The 20,743-nt window shown below is 44.8% G+C and overlaps 1 protein-coding gene across 1 annotated transcript in view; it reads left to right on the forward strand.

Annotated features, from left to right (window-relative positions):
* Positions 1-20,493, forward strand: part of Osbpl11 (oxysterol binding protein like 11) — a 61,012-nt gene extending 40,519 nt beyond the window's left edge. Inside the window, exons 8-13 of the mRNA XM_052740376.1 lie at positions 3,276-3,416; positions 6,924-7,422; positions 10,111-10,297; positions 14,447-14,629; positions 17,613-17,766; positions 18,938-20,493. Of these exons, the coding sequence (XP_052596336.1) occupies positions 3,276-3,416; positions 6,924-7,422; positions 10,111-10,297; positions 14,447-14,629; positions 17,613-17,766; positions 18,938-19,000 (1,227 nt within the window). The 3' untranslated portion in view covers positions 19,001-20,493. The remainder of the gene's footprint in view (positions 1-3,275; positions 3,417-6,923; positions 7,423-10,110; positions 10,298-14,446; positions 14,630-17,612; positions 17,767-18,937) is intronic.
* Positions 20,494-20,743: the final 250 nt, after the last annotated feature.

Consider the following 20,743-nt stretch of genomic DNA (forward strand, 5'->3'; position numbering starts at 1 on the left):
TCACTGAGCACCTCTTCCTCGGAGTGACACCCCATTCTCTAAAGCTGTGTTTGCATTATTCATCTGAAGCCTAAGTCCAGCCTCAGATGTAATGTCAGAGAACATTTTTAATCGCCACCTAGAAGGGGCTCCTGTAATTATTTAATCTCATATAATGGTTGTATTTGGTCCACGTGGAGAGAGGACTGTCAGTTCCCCTTGTTTGAAGAGTGAATGGTCTTCAAGTGTTTATGTGCAGAGGATCTAGGCTCCAGAGCAGGAGCTGCTTCCTCATAGGCTGCCTCTTCATGGAAAGAGGTCATAAAAACAGAGGGCTCTCTGCTGTGAACACACAAATTTGTCTATGCAGTCTTTTATTTATTTATTTATTTATTTATTTATTTATTTATCTATTTATTTATTTTTGGTTTCTGGAGACAAGGTTTCTCTGCATAGACCAGGCTGGCCTTGAACTCACAGAGATCCGCCTGCCTCTGTCTCCTGAGTGCCACCACATCTGACAGATGTGAGGTTTTTTTAGTGTGTCTGTGTCGATGTCCGTGTCCATGTGTGTTTGGTTTGGTTTTGGTCTAGCTATACAGAACAAAAACAGGTGAGTATCTTATTTGATAGGATAAATAGTGGTGGGGGAAATAAAAATGACACAAACTAATTTCTTTTTAAAAATCATCATAACTGTCGAAGCATGATGGCTTACACCTGTATTCCCAGCTCTGTGTGAGGCTAAAATAGAAGTATTGCTGTGGGTTTAAGACTAGCCTCGGCTACACAGTGAGACACTGTCTCAGAAACACCTACCCATGGGCCGGTGGCACACGCCTTTAATCCCAGCACTAGGGAGGCAGAGCCAGGCGGATCTCTGTGAGTTTGAGGCCAGCCTGGGCTACAGGGCGAGATCCAGGACAGGCACCAAAACTACAAAGAAACCCTGTCTCGAAAAACAAAACAAACAAACAAAAACCTACCCATCCCCACTCCACTATCCTGAAAATTTAAAATCTAATAAATTAGAAAAGATCCCATCCTTATATTCAGCTTCCTGGCAGAAAGATTTTAACGAGCTGCTCTTTGAGAGGCAGGGCATAACCACTGTAGAAGCCTGGTGACAGCCGACAAGGTGCTACTGAACCTTTGGACGTTGTTCAAAGCAAGCTGGACAGGTCAGGTAGCTCCAGCTTTTAATCCTAGCACTCTAAAGGCTGAGGCAGGAGAATCATCGCAAGCTCAAAGTTAGGCTGGACTACAAAGTGAGTTTCTAAGCCAGCCTAGCCACATACAGAGTGAGACTCTGGCAGAAACAAAAGCCAGTAGGGTTGGGGAGACCCAGCAGGGTTGGGGAGACCCAGCAGGGTTGGGGAGATGGCCATTTGGCAGTTTCTGTTATGCAAGTATGAGACTCAGTTCGGCTTCCCAGCACTCATATGAAAGCCAGGTGCAGTGGCATGCATCCTTAACTGCAGTGCCTGGGGGTCAGGGGTGGGATGGAGACAGGCAGATACCTGGAGCTTACTGGCCAGCCAGCCTAGGAGAGTCGGTGGACTCCAGGTTATTGAGAGAGCTAGTCTGAAAAAACAAATTGAAAAATAATAGATGAAGATCTCTGACATCAACCTCTGGCCTTCACATGTACACACACACACACACACACACACACACACACACACACACACACAGTCAGAACCGGAGTAGGTGCATGCCTATAATTTGAGCATGTGGGAAGCAAATGCAAAGAGAATCAGGAGTTCAAAGACATAGTAAGTTCAAGAGCAACCTAGGCCATTTGAAACTCTCTATTTCAAAACAGACAAACAAAAAAATTATTGAGCATCAAAGGCTAGCCTGGGCTATGGAGTGAAGCCCCACCCCCACCCCTGCCTTCATCTGAAAACCCTAAAAAATTAAAATTAAGCTAAAGTGATAAATATGCAGTTGTTTAACTGGTCATTAGGAGCCAGTGATTTGGAAGTATACATTCAGTTGTGGGGATTGGGGTTGGGGGGTGTTACTGTTTAAAATGCTGCACAGAGGCCAGGTGGTGGTGGCAGGCAGTGTAGCTGCCCGACGAGCCACTGAGTTTTTGTTATCTGGAATCTCTTTCCAACCACAGATCTTCTCAGGCAGGAGTGAACAGCAGAATAGGGTTAGATAGTTAGATCTGACATTGTGTGCATCCACCTTTCAGTTTTACTTTGTAGCCTTAGCTTAAACAAGGACGAACATTTAATCCCTAAAACTCTTGAACTTGGGGTTGGGAAGAGATGGCTCAGCAGTTAAGAGAGCGTACTGCTATTGAAGAGGGCCAGAGTATGGTTCCTAGTATTCATGTGGTTCACAGCTCCAGATTCAGGGAATATGTGGCCCCTGGCCTTTCTTAACACACACACACACACACACACACACACACACACACACACACACACACACACAGACAAAAGACATAAAATTTTTTAAATTAATAAAATAAAAATTTAAAACAAAGCCTTCAGAACTTAGCCAGGCCGGGTGCTTTATGCCTGTAATCCAAAGACTTGGGAGGCCAAGGTCAAGGCCGGCTTGCCTTACATAGTGAGAGACTTTGTCTCAGAACAAACAAGCAAACAGAAATCACTTAAAATTGTGAACGTGGTTCCCAGACTAGGTTCAAAGCTGAGTTTATTCAGGGGCATTCTTTGCTCTTTTTTTTTTTTTTTTTTTTTTTTTTCTTTTTTGTTTTTTTCGAGACAGGGTTTCTCTGTGTAGTTTTGCGCCTTTCCTGGAACTTGCTTTGGAGACCGGGCTGGCCTCGAACTCACAGAGATCCGCCTGCCTCTGCCTCCCGAGTGCTGGGATTAAAGGCATGAGCTACCACCGCCCGGCCATTCTTTGCTCTTTTAAAAAATACTGTTTCTATAAAATGAATGTATTTTTGCTGGGCGTGTCGACACATTTCTGGGATCTCAGTACCCAGGAGACTAAGACAGGAGAATTGCCATAAGTTTGAAGCCAGCCTTGGATACATAGTGAGTGCTGGGTTAACGAGGTTACACAGTAAGACTGTGTCTTAGAAAACAGAAAAACACATGTCACAGGCCCACAGTCTGTTCTATACAAGCAATTGTGGGCTCTTCGAAGGAAATGTGTTTCTTGGTTTACTGATGGAAGTTGTGTCTTCAGAAGGGCATTGCCCACCCTGATTTGTTTAGACCTAGTATAAATGTCTCCAAGGCCGATTGTTTTTCTCTTAGTGAATGTCAGTGAGTACTTACAATACCTGACTCTGCTCTCTCCACATCAAGGAACCTGAGGAAATCGATGCAGAGGATGAGATAGAGGACACTTGTGACAACAAGGAGGATGACCTGGGGGCCGTGGAGGAGCAGCGCAGTGTCATCCTGCATCTCCTGTCGCAGCTCAAGCTGGGCATGGACCTAACAAGAGTAAGTTACCGCTCAGGTGCTGACAGCAGGCGGCCAGTGTGGGGCTTCACTCTGCAGTCCTTGGACAGGAGAGACCGAGGCAGGAGGATGGGGAACTCAAGGCCAGCCTGGGCTACTTAGATGTCTCTCACAAACAGATTTGGGTTCCATCGAAGTCTGTAAATGTAGGGATGAAAGAAAGATTGTTTCCCATGCTCATCTGTTATGGAACTTTAAATAGAAAGCTTTTTGCCTTCCGAATTCATTTTTCATCACTGAAAAGTCAAAAACATGTTTGTTTGTTTTAACTTAGACTTACTATGCTTGATAGGAGCTTTTTTTTTTTTTTTTTGGTTGTTTGGTTTTTTGAGACAAGGTCTCTCTGTGTAGCCCTGGCTGTCCTGGAACTCACTCTGTAGACCAGGCTGGCCTCGAACTCACAGAGATCCGCCTGCCTCTGCCTCCTGAGTGCTGGGATTAAAGGCGTGCGCCACCACTGCCCGGCTTGCACTCTGTGTCTTTATATGATGTGTGTGGTAGTGCAGGCAGGAGTCAGTTCTTTCCTTCAAACGTAGGTTGCCGGGATTAAATCAGGTGGTCAGGCTTTCCATGTAGGCCCCCTGCCTACTGGGCCATCCCACTGCCCTTGATGAAAGACTTTAAAAGTCACTGGGTTCCGTCAGAATTCTACCAAGGGGCAGGCATTTAAGAATTAATTATAGCTTATTAACCTTCCACTTAGACTTTAGTTGCTATCATTCTGTTCAAGAAATACTTTCACATAATATTAGCAGTCCAGAAGAAATACTTACTTTACCAGCTATGGTTCTAGTTGAAATAGTCTGGTGAGGGATTATCTGGTTAGTATGGTGTTTCTGTTCCTTACTAGATTTTGATGTAAGTAGCTGTGTTGTGTCCTTATCTGTTCTTTATTAACTAAGAACTTACACTTTATTGTTAACTGAGCACCGTTCACACACATTTAGAGGAATGGTACTTCCAGGCAGTAAGGAGTGTGACTGAAATGCCGTCACAGCTTCCTCCCACCCCCGTCAGACCGAGCCTTGAGTCTCGTGCAGACGCTGCTGAGGATTAGAGCAGGAGGTAGAAGGCAGCCCGGGCCCAGCCTGGGTGACAAACAAGTAACTTATCTCCCTTCTCTTCCTTTCGGTTCTTTTGATTACATTTGTGTATTTGATGTGTGTGTCTGTGTGTCTCTGTGTGTGTGCGAGCGCGTGTGTATGTGCACGCATGCACCCCAGAGGACAACTTTCAAGAAGGGGGCTCTCCCTTCCACCACGTGACCCCAGGGACTGCACTTAGGTCATTGGCTTTGTAGCAGCTTTGAGCTAACTCACCAGTCCCCATTTTGATACATTTAAAATGATAATAAATGAAGATGGTTAAGCACTTCTTAGACAGTTTGGAAAAATAAAGCCAGATCTGGTGGTACACGCCTGTAATCTCAGCATTTGGGAGTCAGAGGCAAGAGGATTGCCATGAATTTGAAGGCAGCCAGGATGAGTAAGAGGGAATAGTCTCCCATCATCCCTCTGTCGCTAATGCACAGGATTCTCTTCCAGTCGGTCTCTGAGTGTTTGGCTTCTTTTGCTTTTCTCGGTTGATCGTTCTTTGAGACGCATTACACACAGAGGAGACCGAACAGAACAAGCATTTCCAGCAATGGTGAAATTCAGGAAACCCTCCGACACTAAGCTCTGAACGGTGCCAGAACTTGGAGTCTTGGAGCACCCTCCCAGTTGTGACTTCCTCCTTTGTCCTGTGTGTAGTGCCTCCTGTGAAGTTCAATCAGTTCTACTTTCCTTACGGCTCTAACACTTGTGTCTGTACACCATGACGATGTTATTTGCCTTGTAAGAAACAATCTGAAAAAATAATTGTGAGACATCATCTTCCTATATACTACAGGCTGACCCCAAACTCACTATGTAGCCCAGGCTGGCCTTGAACTTGTTGCTATCCTGCCTCACCCTCTAGAGTCCTGGACTATCGCAGTGTGCCACTCTGCTGAGGCTCTATTACTTGGTTTAAGAAATATGTGAATAGCCGGGCGGTGGTGGCGCACGCCTTTAATCCCAGCACTCCGGAGGTAGAGCCTGATGGATCTCTGAGTTCGAGGCCAGCCTGGGCTACCAAGTGAGTTCCAGGAAAGGCGCAAAGCTACATAGAGAAACCCTGTCTCGAAAAACCAAAAAAAAAAAAAAAAAAGAAAAAGAAAAAGTGAATAGCCACCGGAAGTATAATTAGCTTAAAGAAAGGCTGTTTGATAGATGGCAGCTTCCAAAAGGAGGTAAACATCTGAGTCAATGGCTTCAGCTTCTTGTAACATCTTGCGAGAGTTGTTTTCTTCCTAAAGAAATGAGAAGGTAGTGTGTGAATCCTGGAAAGTACACGTCTCTCAGAGTTAGAGCATTTGGTGTAAACAAGCTCCTGGACATCCTGTGGGAAGGGCGGGTTAGGAGCTGTGCGTTATTCCCCACTCCTAAGCAAGCTGTGGCCTGTCTCCAGCTGTGAGGAGCAGATGAAGCCAGGAGGCATCTGGTGGGTGAGCATCTTCCCGCAGCATAAAAGACAGCAGTGCCTGGGAGGAAGGAGCTGGCTCTGGAGCCTCTCCAGGAACCCGCACTGCAGACTGCTAAGATTAACCCTTCTAGTTCCCAGATCTAAATAGTCTTCCTTTTCTCCCCTTTCTGGGTACTTCGGGGCTTGTCTGTGTATGGATTTATTGGTACCATTTTAATGGACTTCCAGGAAAAGGGGAGAAGCTAAGCCAAGAGCATTGTCAGCTGTGTAAGCTGTCAGTCCAGTTCTGTCACTTAAAGAACCGTGCTGGTCTCGTGAAAGTGAGATCATAGTTTAAAATATACATCAATGTAATTAATTTAGTTATTTTTATTTTCACATTTGGGTCTGGGCATGGGCACAAATGCCAGTGTGGGTCAGAGGACAACTTGTTTCTCTCCTGCCACAGTGTGGTTCTGAGGATCAAACTCTGGTCTTCAGACTTGGTGGCAAGTGCCTTTACCTTCTGGGCTATTGGGTTTTTTGAGACAAGAGCTTCACTTTGTGGCTTAGGCTGGCCTTGAACTCTTGATCCCCCTGCCTTTGCTTCCTGAATGCTGAGATTACAGCCTGAGCCATTATGCCTGGCTCTTTATTATTGTTTGTATTGTATTGTTTTATTTACATTCCTTTTCTTCATTCATATCATTTCTTTTCTTTAAGAAATAAACAGAGCCGGGCGGTGGTGGCGCATGCCTTTAATCCCAGCACTCCGGAGGTAGAGCCTGATGGATCTCTGAGTTCGAGGCCAGCCTGGTCTACAGAGTGAGATCCAGGACAGGCACCAAAGCTACACAGAGAAACCTTGTCTTGAAAAAACAAAAAGAAAAAAAGGACCAGATCCTTCTGTTTACAATGAAATGCTCTTAGATGATAGAGATAATTATTTGTGGATATATATGTGGATTCATTCTCCTTCTTAATTGGTTTGCATTGATGTTTTAGGTGGTGCTTCCTACGTTTATCCTGGAGAAGCGTTCCTTACTGGAGATGTATGCAGATTTCATGTCTCATCCAGACCTGTTCATAGGCATCACCGATGGAGCCACACCCGAGGACCGCATGATTCGCTTTGTTGAGTACTACCTTACCTCATTTCATGAAGGTCGAAAGGGAGCCATTGCGAAGAAGCCGTACAATCCTATCATTGGGGAGACTTTCCACTGCTCCTGGAGGATGCCCAAAAGTGGAGTGGTGTCCAGTCTGAGCAGCAGCTCTTCCACCCCGGCCGTCACAAACCATGCTCCTCTGTCGGAGGATGCTCCGACCCAGGGGGCCTCAGACTGTTACACTGTCAGATTCGTTGCTGAGCAGGTTTCTCATCATCCCCCAGTCTCAGGATTTTATGCAGAATGTACAGAAAGGAAGATGTGTGTAAATGCACATGTCTGGACGAAAAGCAAGTTCTTAGGCATGTCGATAGGTGTGACGATGGTTGGAGAAGGTGAGTAGAAAGCCGTTCTCCAGTCTTTATATCAGACTCGGTAAACTTGGAAAGGCTGTAGGTGTTGGTCGTAGAGTTTTGAGATTTGTTTGCATGTGTATGAGGGTTTTGCCTACATACATGCAAGTGCGCCGTGTACATGCAGTAACCACATGGAGGTACAGGCAGTTGTGAGCCAGCGTTTGGGGACTGGGGACTGAGCCCTTAGGTGCTCTGCAAGAACAGCCAGGGCCTGAAACTGCTGAGTTAGAGATCTGAAATGTTACATGTACTACTTTTTTTGCTCTGGTTTGTGCTCCAGAATGAGTGTTGACACACCAGAGTCATATGCTATTACTGTGGACAAATAGAAATTCTCCTTGAAATTATATTGTGAAAATTTAAATATAAAGATTTTTGGAGTTGTTTGTTTTTAGATATGGTCTCACTGTGTGTAGCTCTGGCTGGCCTGGAACTCACTGAAATTAAAGGTGTGCACCACCACACCTGTAAAGTATTTTTATCGTAGAAACTGCAACGTGGTGGTACACACCTTTAAGCACAGCACTCTGGAAGCAGAAGCAGGCAGGTCTCTTGAGTTTGAGGCTAGCATGATCTACAAAGTGAGTTCCAGGCCAGCCAGAGGTACATAGTGGGACCATGTTTAAAACCAACAAACAAATGCAGAGGAGGAAATAAAAACATCACTAACCCATTAATACAGGATAGATAATTTGAACTGACTTTTAATATTTTTTTTCTGTGCCTGTATATTCAGTTTCAGTTTTTAAGATTAGGATTAGTTGAAATCTAGAGGTGATGGGACATGGACCTGTGAAGGTTGGGCATTCTTTGTCACATGCTTCCAAAGGAGATCTGTTCTTGCTAGTTTTTAACAGAACAATCTGGCAGTATAGCCTCTGCTTCTCAAATATGTAAGGAGGAGCATGTGCCATTTTCAACTCTTTGAATCATGAGGGAGGTACAGTGACTTCTTTATTACCTAATGCTTTCGTGTATACAGTTACTGCCTTTTGGAAATGAAACTGCCATCTGTTACCCCTAGCAACAAGTAAATAAAATGAAGGAATGGAGGAATGGTGAGATGCTCAGTAGTCTGTTAGGTGCTTGCCTTGCAAACATGAGCACCCAAGTTCAGGTCCCCAGCACCATGACAGGAGAGCCTGGCATGGCAGTGGGTAAGCAGTAAGAGACCGCCTCAAAAGGTGGGGCTGGGCGGGGCAGCCCTCAGAGGCTAGCCTTGTTACAGGGAGACGTTGGGTGTTGACCTCTGGCCTCCATATACATGCACAAGCAAGTGCACACACATACATACACACAAATACATGCATACCCCCCTACACACACACACAATTGGAATGGGATTTATGATCATTCATTTTGCTTTTGTTATTTATATTCTTTAACACTAGAGGGAAATTAGTTTAATTACTGATATTTTAGGATTCTGTGAGTCTTACTTCCCCTATATTTATTCAAATCTGGTTGAAAACAGAATCTCTATGTAGCCCTAGCTGGCCTGCTGCTCACTCTGTAGACCAGGTTGGCCCCAAACTCACAGAGATCCATCTGCTTCTGCCTCCCGTGTGCCAGGATTAAAGGCGTGTGCCACCACCACCACCACCACCCAGCTCCATTTGGTTTTTTGTTTGTTTTGTTTTTTGCTTTTTTTTGTTTTTTTGTTTGTTTGTTTTTTGAGACAGAGTTTCTCTGTGTAGTTTTTGTGCCTGTCCTGGATCTCACTCTGTAGCCCAGGCTGGCCTTGAACTCAAAGAGATCCACCTGGCTCTGCCTCCTGAGTGCTGGGATTAAAGGCGTGCGCCACTGCTGCCCAGCTCCATTTGTTTTTGATCTAAAATTTTAAATATTTATCCCAACTCATAAGAATAAGGCACCTAGTAAGTGATGCCGTTGTTGGAGAGGTAAGGACAAGTGGATCTGGGACTCACTGGCCAGCCACCCAAACTTTCACGATGAGTTCTGGGCTAGTAAGAGACTCTGTCCCCAAAACAAAAGGTGGATGACATCTAAGGAACAACATCCAAGATTGTCTTCTGCCCTTGAGTGTACACACGCACACGCGCACACACACTAATGTGGCTTTGGTATACTTAGTGTGTCTTATACAGATCAGTTATTCGCTATTATAAATCCCTTTTTATATGTTTTAGCTTCTTTAATATAGAAGCCCCCAATAGAATACTATTTGTTTAAAAATCACCATTTCAATCTCTTACACCTCTTCTAGCTTCAGAATCTGGCATATAAAACATGGGTGATCATTGTTCTTGATGGAAAGGTCACATCTGGGTCTTTCACATATGTGGACAAGAATGAAGAACATCTTCTCATCATACCATAAGTGACTCCCAAGCTGCTGGTGACCATGTTTTAGCATGATGCTGTACAGCAGAGCTCCCCCCAAGCCCCAGGGCTTTATTTTATTTTTAGGAGCATTGGTGGGACACTTAGACTGCTTGCTCTGTAACAGTTACAGGTCCCATGAACCCCAGAGGAACAGGAAGGTCACAGTGAAAGTAACCCTGATTCGGTATTGTCTGGAAATGCTCCTAAATGAGGCCAATACTATCAAAAGATAAATGAGTAGAAAATAATAATGTTTATTATTAGACCGGGAAAAAACTTTCTTGGAAGAGACGTTAACCACCCTCATGCTTTTACATTCAGGTATCCTTAGTCTGTTGGAGCATGGAGAAGAGTACACGTTTTCCCTACCTTGTGCCTATGCCCGGTCCATTCTGACTGTTCCTTGGGTAGAACTAGGTGGCAAAGTCAGCGTCAACTGTGCAAAGACGGGATACTCAGCCAGCATCACTTTTCATACTAAGCCGTTTTATGGCGGCAAACTGCACCGGTAAGAACACTTTAGTGGTGTCTGGCTCTTGCTCTGCTCTCTGACTTGTATTATAACTCCTGGCTTTTTTCCTGCTTTGTCTTTTGTGGAGGAAACTGTGTCACCGCTCTGGCTGTCCTGGAACTTGGTTTGTAGATGAGGCTTTTCTTGAACTGACAGACGTGTGCCACTGCACCCAGCTAACAGCCACACTTGGACACACACACACACACACACACACACACACACACACACACACACACACACAAAGGAAAGCAGGCATGATCTAGTTTTAAAACAGTAATGATGTTAATACATTAACTCATGTAATGTCTTACTTTTTCCTATGAAATTGCTAACGACACGTAAACTAGATGAGTATGTGGTCTGTGGCACAGTTAGGTGAAAGGAATTCAGAATTAGATTCAGAGCTCAGTGAAGGAAGCCACTACTACAAGCCAGGGTAAAATACATCTATAAATGTAAGGCTAGCAGAAGCCACACAAGTTGGAGGTGTGGGTCCAGGTGCCGGTCCTCGGTGGACTTCTGATTCCGTCTGGGAATCAGCTTCTGTGTTCTCTCCTGCGGTCAGTCTCTGCAGCGCTTCCGGATCACTCAGACACACAAAACAAGTTTTCTAATAGGATCTTGAGGCTGCCCACTCTTTCCTCAAGCCTTTGATGACTGTTCTGGAAGTGTGGGGTACTTTTCCTATAAACTCTTTATCTAAAAATAGCATCCATACAAGAATATACAAAGTCATGAATTTTCACAGAGTACAAAATCTGAGTATCCTTACCCTACTGTGGTAGATTCCTGACATCCCCAAAGACTTTCTCTCCCTCCTCTCTTGGGCTAACCTGCCACCCTCTCACTTTGGGTAGCCACTGTGCTGACTTCTAACACCACACATTAGTTTTAAACCCTGTATTAACTGTATCATACACTGTGTTGTCTTTTATACCCTACTTATTTTGTTCAGTGTTAGGCTTTAGAGATTTATCCATGTGTACTTGCAGGTTTGTTTTTTTCTCCTTACCAAGACCAGTACCCCATTGTGTAACTGCCACAACTGATAATTCATTCTTGTTTGTTTACTTTTAGTGTGTGTGTGTGTGTGTGCGCGCGCGCATTCCTGGGGGTTGTAAATGTAAGCCACAGCATGCAGGTGCCCACAGAAGCCAGAAGAGGGTGTCAGATCCCCTGGAACTGGAGTAATAGGCAACTGTGAGCCACTCAGTGTGGGTGCTGGGCACCAAAACGGGTCCTTTGCGGGAGCAACAAGTGCCCTTAACCACTGAGCCGTCTCTGTAGCCCTCGTTCTTCAGTTTAGTTTTGACAGGCGTTTATGTAGTGTCTAACTTTTGGCTGTCACAAATAATCCTCCTGCATAGGGTTGGGGATACGGCTCAGAGGTAAAACACTTAGCGAGCATGCACAAGGCCTATGTTCTCCTACCACCACACACACCATCGTGCTTGTATGTATACACAAGAGTGCTGAGAGCAGACGTTGGTGAATGTGTATGTAGATTTCTCTTTTTTTTGAGAAATATATATAACACAGAGGACAGGCTTGTCAGAGGTAGCCATATTGACATGTACAATGAGTTAGATGAAAAGATAGTGTGGACGTTCTTAAATTAGACTACAGATGGGTGGATCAGAACACAGTTGTGTCCTTTAATTTCCTTATCTTCTCTGGCTGCCTTGATAGTATAATGACCAAGTTTAGTAACTATGAAGAGACGGTCTGGTCTTTCCTGTAAGTGTCTGCTAATGTCACATTAAACTGTTGTAAAAGAGTGTCATCAGGAAAAGGTACTTGTGTAATTCAGTGCTTGTGGGCAGAGACTTGGGAGGTTATGTGGTGAGTAGAAAGGCTTGGGAGGTAGCTGTATTATCATGGATTGTGTATGGCAGTAAAGGTCTCATCAGCCAGCTTGGTGGCTCGCTTCTGTAGGTTCAGTTACTTGGAAGGCTGAGGCCAGGGAAGATGGCTTGAGCCTGTATGTTTGAGACCAGCCTGAACAACATAATGAGACACTATAACTAGACTGTAAGAAGAAAAATCAGCAAGAGGACTAGTCGTTCCTCAGTCCTCAGTGTAGTTCTGGTTATGTGTTCCTAGCAAGAGGACTGGTCATTCTCAGTCCCCAGTGTAGTTCTGGTTATGTGTTCCTAGCAAGAGGACTGGTCATTCTCAGTCCCCAGTGTAGTTCTGGTTATGTGTTCCTAGCAAGAGGACTAGTCGTTCCTCAGTCCTTGGCGTCCTTCTGGTTACGTGTGTCTAGAGAATGGGAAGAACAGGTAAGTGCTCAGCATCATCTCTTCACATCCCGTGGTTAGAGCTGAATCTTCAAAGAGTGGGAAGGTATTGCAAGTGAGATCAGAGAGGAAATCTGGGGCTGCAGAGACAGCTCAGCGGGTAAGAGCACTTACTGCCCTTGCAGAGGACTTAGGTTCAGTTCCCAGCACCCACAGTGCAGCTCACAACCATCTGGAACTCCAGTTCTTGGGGATCCAGCACCCTCTTCTGGCCTCTGCAGGCTCCAGACATGCACATGGTGCTCACACATATGTGCAGACAAAACACCCATACACATAAAATAAATAAATCTAAATTTTTTGAGAAATAATGAAGTGACTTCTTAACAGACATTCTCTCTGGCTTCTAAGGAACCCTTCGCAGTACAATTCTGTTTGTTCACATGGTTTGAAATACAACTTAGAGTTCCCGCTCCTATAACCAGGCAGACTTGTAGCTTTGTCCTTTGTGTCCAGTGAACCACAGTTAGCAGTCACTTCTGACTCCATTTGGAATGTTTGCTCTTCACTCCTAACCAAGATCTGGCCCCCAGATCCTTGGTTATTGGGCTCTTTACCCACCTGCCTTGAGCTCCGAGTTTGCAGCTCCCTCCCTTCCTTCCTTCCTTCCTTCCTTCCTTCCTTCCTTCCTTCCTTCCTTCCTTCCTTCCTTCCTTCCTTCCTCCCTCCCTCCCTTCCTTCCTCCCTCCCTCCCATGTGTATACAAGGGTCTGGCCTTGTATACACATGGCAACTTCCGCCTCATTCCTTGTGATGCCCTGGGCCTCCCAAGTTCTCTTTTTTTTTTTTTTTTTTTTTTTTTGGTTTTTCGAGACAGGGTTTCTCTGTGTAGCTTTGCGCCTTTCCTGGGACTCACTTGGTAGCCCAGGCTGGCCTCGAACTCACAGAGATCCGCCTGGCTCTGCCTCCCGAGTGCTGGGATTAAAGGCGTGCGCCACCACCGCTCGGCTCCAAGTTCTCTTTTGGACCCAAATAAATCGCAGTCTCTGGACATTCACTCGACTTTAGCCTTTACCTTCTGCCTGCTGTTCCCGAGTTTTGAACCTGTCTCGCCGTGCCCTACAGGAAACACAGACTTCGTTAAACGTGTTTGAGCCCTTTTTCTTTGGGCCTTCCACCTGAGCCGCGTGAGCACCGCTGTCTGTGGCGGCCACAGCTCCATTCATAGGTTACTACTTTATATGAACTTCATGTACGTTCATAGACTACTACGCCTCACTTTTCCGGTTTAGCCAGGGAACTTACAATTTTAATTGTATTTCGTATTTTTCTAACTCTTAATGATTTATCCAGGTTTTGTATTGAATTTAAAATTGTTTTTTTTTGGGGGGGGGGTGGCCTGGGCATGGTGGCACATGCCTTTAATCCCAGCACTTAGGAGGCAGAGGCAGGAGGATCTCTGGGAGTTTGAGGCCAGCCTGGTCTACAGATTGAGTTTCAGGACAGGCACCAAAACTACACAGAGAAACCCTGTCTCAGGGAAAGAAAATCACTAATTAATAAATATTGGGTGCTTGATCTTTAGAACTGCAGATCTTTTAGGTAGATGGGCTGGTGGGAGAGAGCTAGATTATAATGGCTGTCACATTTTTAGATTGTAATAAACACGTTAGACATGATTTTCTGTTGATACTGATGAAGTCCAGTCTGATGCCTAATAGTGGTTCTGAATAATAACCCTGACGCACCTGAACAGGCCTCTGGGGATCCGGCCCAGGATTGGTTCTCTCCGACTTAGGGACTGACAAGTTGAAACGTGCTCTGTAACTAATCTGAAGTAGACTTTGAGGTGTGTCCTTGGGCTTCAGAATTCTGAGGAGAGCCTTTGCCTCCCACCCTCTAGAGTCACAGCTGAAGTGAAGCACAACGTTACCAACACCGTGGTGTGCAGAGTGCAGGGGGAGTGGAACAGCGTCCTGGAGTTCACCTACAGCAACGGCGAGACCAAGTATGTAGACCTGACGAAACTGGCTGTGACGAAGAAGAGAGTCAGGCCCCTGGAGAAGCAGGGTCCCTTTGAATCCAGGTAGGTCACCCTCGCCCAGTCAGGCCGCTACACTAAGTCACCTGACAGTTTGTATCAGCTTCGCCATCTGATATGAAAGAAGAGTTGGTCTGATTTATTTCACTTTAAACCCCTTGCCAGCTGTGATTGTATTATATTATTATGGTATATAATCACTTCGGTATGAAATATTATTGTCAAGTTTTTGCCTCCTATATTAAAACTAACCTGAAACTCGCAGTTGCCTGGCTGGCAGGATGGCTCTGAGTGAGGGCACTTGCCATGCATGGCCGACAACCTGAGTTCCGTCCTCAGAACCACGGAAAAGGTAGAAGGGAAGCACTAACTGCACGAGGCTGGCCTCTGACCCTCACAGCACACTGCAGCTCCTCCCCCAATAACAGTGAAAATTCCAGAAGCACACTACCACTGGCCAAGTTTTCACGTAATGTCAAAGATCTGAATTACTTGAAAACTTCATTAAAATATTCTCTTTTGCAAGCCGGATGGAGTGGTGGCGCACGCCTTTGATCCCAGCACTCAGGAGACAGAGGCAGGTGGATCTCTGTGAGTTCGAGGCCAGCCTGGTCTACAGAGGGAGTTCCAGGACAGGCAGGGCTACAAAAACTAAAAAAAAAAAAAAAAATCTCTCTTGCAGCTGTGTCTGTCAAAGGCAGCTTTTCTTTATCTGCTTACACTAAAGTAATGTATCCCAGTAGACTGAACATAGAAATGGATACTGTTATTAAACCAGACATTGAAGAGAGAGATACTGCTGGATTGTATTTCCCTAAATCCGGTTGAAGGTTTTTTGCTATGAGTCTTTTGAAGCTCTCTACCAGCAGTGTAGAAAAGTTTGACAGCATCTTCAGTGTCTAGGGCTTCCACAGTTACCCACTTTTTTTTTTTGAGTCAGGGTCTCACTGTAGCATGGCCTTGGCTGGTCTGGAACTTACAGAGATCCACTTACCTCTGTCTCCCAAGTGCTGAGATTATGGTGTGCACCACCGCTTGAGTCAGTTTTACTAGGTTGTGTCTTTAGAGAATTTGGTTTATCTAATTTATCAATTTATTGGCAGTTAATAGTATTACCTTACCCCTATGGATCTATGTAGGATATATAGTGATGTTCCAGACTCATTTTTTTCTTTTTTCTTTTTTTTAATTTTTGTTTATGTGCATTGGTGTCTTCCCTGCATGAAGGTGTCGAATACCCTGAAACAGGAGTTACAGACAGTTGTGAGCTGCCATGTGGGTGCTGGGAATTGAACCCAGGTCCTCTGGAAGAGCAGCCAGTACTCTTAACCACTGAGCCGTCTCTCCAGCCCCCAGACACATTCTTTGTACTAGATCCTCCCCCCCCATGATCAGTGTGATTAAAGGTTTAATTACACTCAGCCATCTTTTGGTTTTATTGTTTTTTTTTTCTTTTAAAAACATTTTCCTTTTTAATGCTTTCTGTCTTTATAGTGCTGTTTTTCTATTTTGTTCATCATTTCTTAATCTCTTTTCCTAGTAATGTTAAAGTGAATGTTTTAAGTCAGAGACTTTTTTAGCAGTGTGTGCATGGGCTCTCTCTTTCCCCCTTTCCCTGGGTTCTGAGGCTCAAACTCAGGTCACCTGGCATATGCTGTGAGTGTCTTCCCCTGCTGATCCCGGGGATTTTTCTATACCTGGACAGAGCCTTGTGTATTGAGCCTTAATGGGCCAGATGGTGTCTGCCACAACTGCTCGATTCTGCCATGGTAACAAGAAAGCCATGGACGTGTACGTAAACATCTGGACACTGTTCTAAGGTTTTCTCCACAAAAACGGGCAGTGGCCACAGTTTGACTCCTGGTTAGATCATCATGGTTTGTTTGTTTCCCTAAATGTTTAATACACCATGTTTTCCTTCAAAGGCTGTTTTATTTATATCCATTACTTTGTGGTTTTGAACAGTCTCTGTAGTCCAGACCTTGAGCTGCTCCACTCATCTACCACATAGCGTGTATCAGTAGTCAGCTTCTTTACTTTAATTGCTGAATAGTATTCCATTATGTGGGCATGTCAAATCCATTCTGCTGCTGATACACATTACTACTAATACACATTGAGGCTATGATGAATCATAAAACTGAACATTTTACAACCAGTGTTTGTGTAGACATGCGTTTTCATTTTTCCTGGGGAAATGTCCAGGAGTAGAATGGCTGGACCGTAGATTGCTATTTTCCAAAGTTGGTGTACCATTTTACATTCCCATTGGTGTTGGATTACACTTCAGTCTCTCCACATCCCCCGGTGTCTGTCTCCTACCCTCACTCTTAACAGGAATGAAGGGCTAGTGGTTATGATTCATAGTTCCCAGTGACCAATGTGTTGATCAGATTTCATAGCGCTCTGAAATTAACAAGGCCTTGGCCATTTCTGTCTTTTCAAAGCATGTTTGGATTATTTGTCTTCTCTTTGTGTTGTGGGAGTTCTGTGTACCTCAGGCTGGCCAGGAACTCTGTATAGCCTAGGATAACCTTGAACTTCTCATTCCCATGCTTCAACTTCTACGCACTAGGATTACGGAGTGCACCCCATGCTCAGTGTTATGTGGCGCTGGGACTGAAGGCACTACCACATGTGTTGGGCAAACCTTATCCTCAGCCTCGTACATTTCAACCTTTTAAAAATATCTCATGTTAGTTGTTAATTTCTGAAAGTTGTCTAAAAACAAAACAGTTGTTTTTAGGAAACTTGAGGAAATGCTTCTTAACTGAACTTCTCAATTTAAAATCCATCAACAGTAGCAACAGTAATCTGGGCATGGACAACAGGGCCCTGTCTGTGCTCTCAAAACTCATAGCTCTGAAGTGTAGATCTGGTTTAGGAAAATGTAATGTTACAAGTTACTGGGGGGAGAGAAGGAAAGAGAAACTGCGGTGAGAATAAATAAAAGAAAGAAATTACTGTGACTCTTAAATTATTCCTTTTTAAAAGAATGTTTGTAAAAATAGGCTGTTTTCTATTTTAGACGATTGTGGAAAAATGTAACAGATTCTCTGAGGGAATCTGAAATTGACAAGGCCACAGAGCACAAACGTACCTTGGAAGAACGCCAGAGAACTGAAGAAAGACATCGCACTGAAACAGGCATTCCCTGGAAAACCAAATACTTTATTAAAGAGGTATGTGCTGCACGCGTGCAGACAGACCCTGGAAAACCAAATACTTTACTAAAGAGGTATGTGCTGCATGCGTGCAGACAGACCCTGGAAAACCAAATACTTTATTAAAGAGGTATGTGCTGCACGCGTGCAGACAGAACTCTGACTTACCTGGTTATTGGTAAGTCGCTAGCTCTTGTCCTCATTTTTAAAAGTAGTCTAGCTAGGGGCTAGGGAGACAGCCAGTCAGTAAGGCACAAGGCAGTGTGAGAAATGGGTGAAATGACGGGCCTTAAGTTGGGTAGATTCACATAAACTGGTCCTGGGGACTCATTGTTAAACCAGGGCCCAGCGTCAAAGACAAGGCTTACTCAAGACAGCTCCCAGGAACCTGACTGGTTCAGTTACGTTAGGAATAAATTGGAGGAGACGTGGGGAATAAAGACAGAGTTCAAGCCTGACTGCCGAATGCTCTGAACACGGGCCTGCAGCCCTCATTACCCTGACCTGGACTGCCACACTCTGCTCTGTCTGCTGCATTCTGCTTTTCTGCGTTATTACCACAGCTCTTTCCTCCCTCTGCTCTTTGGTCTTTCTTCATGAACATTTCCTTGTGCTCTGCCTGCTCCCTCTAATTCTGTGAGGCTCGGGCTGCAGCGTCTCGGCACATGGTGGAATTGCTGCAGGTGACCTCTGCAGAATTACATGTTCCAGAGTCACAAACGGTGTTTCCACACAGCACGGTTACGTTCCCTGACTCTCTGACAGAATCGCTGACACTAAGGTGGGGTGGAGGGTTGGAGTGCCGCATTCTGGCTCACGATTCAGGGCTGTAGTCTGTTTTGGTGGCCAGCAGGGACATGCTGGGAGCTTGAGAAGGCTGGTTGTGTCACCTTGGCAGTCAGGTCAGTAGGAAGCAGAGCTGAGCAACCCCCAAAGACCCCAACTCCCCCAGCAGCCCACTGCCTCCAGTGAGGCCTCACTTCTAAAAAGTTCCACAGTCTCCTAAACACACCGTCAGCCTGTAGGGAACAATCCACATTCAGACCATAGCGTCCCCCTAAGCTGCAGGCATGGTCTGAGGTCTCGAGCACGGAGGCCCTGGAGAGCTCCATTTTGCTGTTGCTCCTGGCTGGATTTCTGATTGGAGATGTTGGCAGGATGCTGCTTTAATCCGTTTTCCTTGTTTCAGGGAGATGGCTGGGTTTATCACAAACCCCTCTGGAAAGTAATTCCATCACAACCAGCAGAGTGACACATGCTTTCTAAGACTGGACCAAACGAGGTTCTCCTCTGTGTACCCCAAACCCTCTCAGACGGAGTTGTTGCACTGAGTGACCTGCCTCCTAATTTGTACAGCCTGAAACTAGCTGAACACGAATGTACTACTCGGGCCCATCATCCTGCAGCAAGACCAAAGTGTTAAGGACCCGCGATGGGCTTCTCGGTAGCCTGTTCACCAACATGAGCAATACCATCTTCCAGCCTTCCACCCACCAGAACATGTCATCTTTTATCCGGTCCGCTTGTTTGTACGGGGGCGACAGGTAACAGCAGGGAGAACCCAGTGACTTTGGTTCCAATGTAGGGAAAAGTAAAGTCTCTTGCAGAGGTTTCTGCTTTCTGTCATAACTGAAGTAGTCACTGTTCTTCTAAATCCAGCAAGAGGGAGACAGACGTGACCGACAAGTGGATTCAGCCATTGTGCCTGAAGTCAGTGTTCACACATCACAAGGCCTCTTTTCCTCCGGAGCCTGTGCCTGCGCCTGAGGAAGCCCATCACTTGCTCTGTTGGAACTCTCTTTTAAAAGTGTATTTATAATTAGAATTGTAACCATGGAGGAATTTTTTCTTCTGAGCATTTTAATATACTTGAAAACAACATTGACTTGAAAAATTTCAGAACATTTTTCAATACCTAGTTTTATTAAATATTACACTTAAGAGACAATTTTTTTAAATGTGTTCATGTCAATATGGGATTTTGGCCTTTCTCAAGAACTAAGGCATTAAAAAATAGCAAATATTAAAAAAGAAAACTGTTACTCTTTCCTTAACCTATTTTCATTTATAGGTTCATATTCAGTATTATGTGCTACCCTGAGTAAGTTTGCTTTATCCAACCTCTGTTCACTCAAAAGTTCAAACTGAAACCTGTTCATGTCTGTCAGTAATTCAATTATGTCGGTGACTGAGTGCACGTAATGGTTTTATTTTATTTTCAAGGAAATTTCAATGCTAAAGAAAGGGTGTGAAATAAGAAGCAGGAATTTACATTCAGGTACAAATTGGTTTTTTTAATCGGTGTTTTATTGGAGTTGAATTGCTGGCAATGAGCAGAATAGTGCTAATTATGGTTTTCATTTCTTTGAGTATTTGCTGAGCACCCACTCGTGGTGCTGACCCTTGTTACTGCGAGCTACCTTCACTGTCCAGAGTGGTGCCTTACCCTGCTCCTGCCCATGGTCTTCCAGTCGGCGTGCGCAGCACGGACCTGTCACTCATCGGCCGTGCCGGGCGGCTGCGGCTGTGCCTGTGCTCTGAGAAACTCTTTCTTAGAAGGGTTAAAAGGATGAAAACAGCGACAATGATTTTTCAGCAAATTGTAAATTAAAAGAATTGGTTTGTGTACAACCATTTTGATGACTCCCTTTTCATTTTTGCTGTGAAGTGCACTGAAAAAAATCTCAAAATGAGCTATAGTTCATGTGTTGGGAAAACTGAAAAATAAAAAAATAGAGAACAGCAGTGTTATTGTCTGCTTTATGAGGGGAGAGAAATAAAAAGTTGGTGTTTGTGACACGTGCTACCCACCCACCCAGAAGCCATCTCTAACTGATAGCCACCTGCAAGTGAAAAATTAGTTCTTTCCAGGGGAATCTCACCATGGAAACCAACCCCTCTTAAGGGCAGGCCCCAAGGCCAGATGGCCAGCACAAATGAGCTCGATGGCATCTTCGGCTTTGTTTTTATGGGATGCCTAAATGTGCAAACGTGT

This window comes from Peromyscus californicus, unplaced genomic scaffold (genome assembly GCF_007827085.1).
Source record: "Peromyscus californicus insignis strain IS unplaced genomic scaffold, ASM782708v3 Scaffold_16__1_contigs__length_79575227, whole genome shotgun sequence".
Classification (NCBI taxonomy): Eukaryota; Metazoa; Chordata; class Mammalia; order Rodentia; family Cricetidae; genus Peromyscus; species Peromyscus californicus.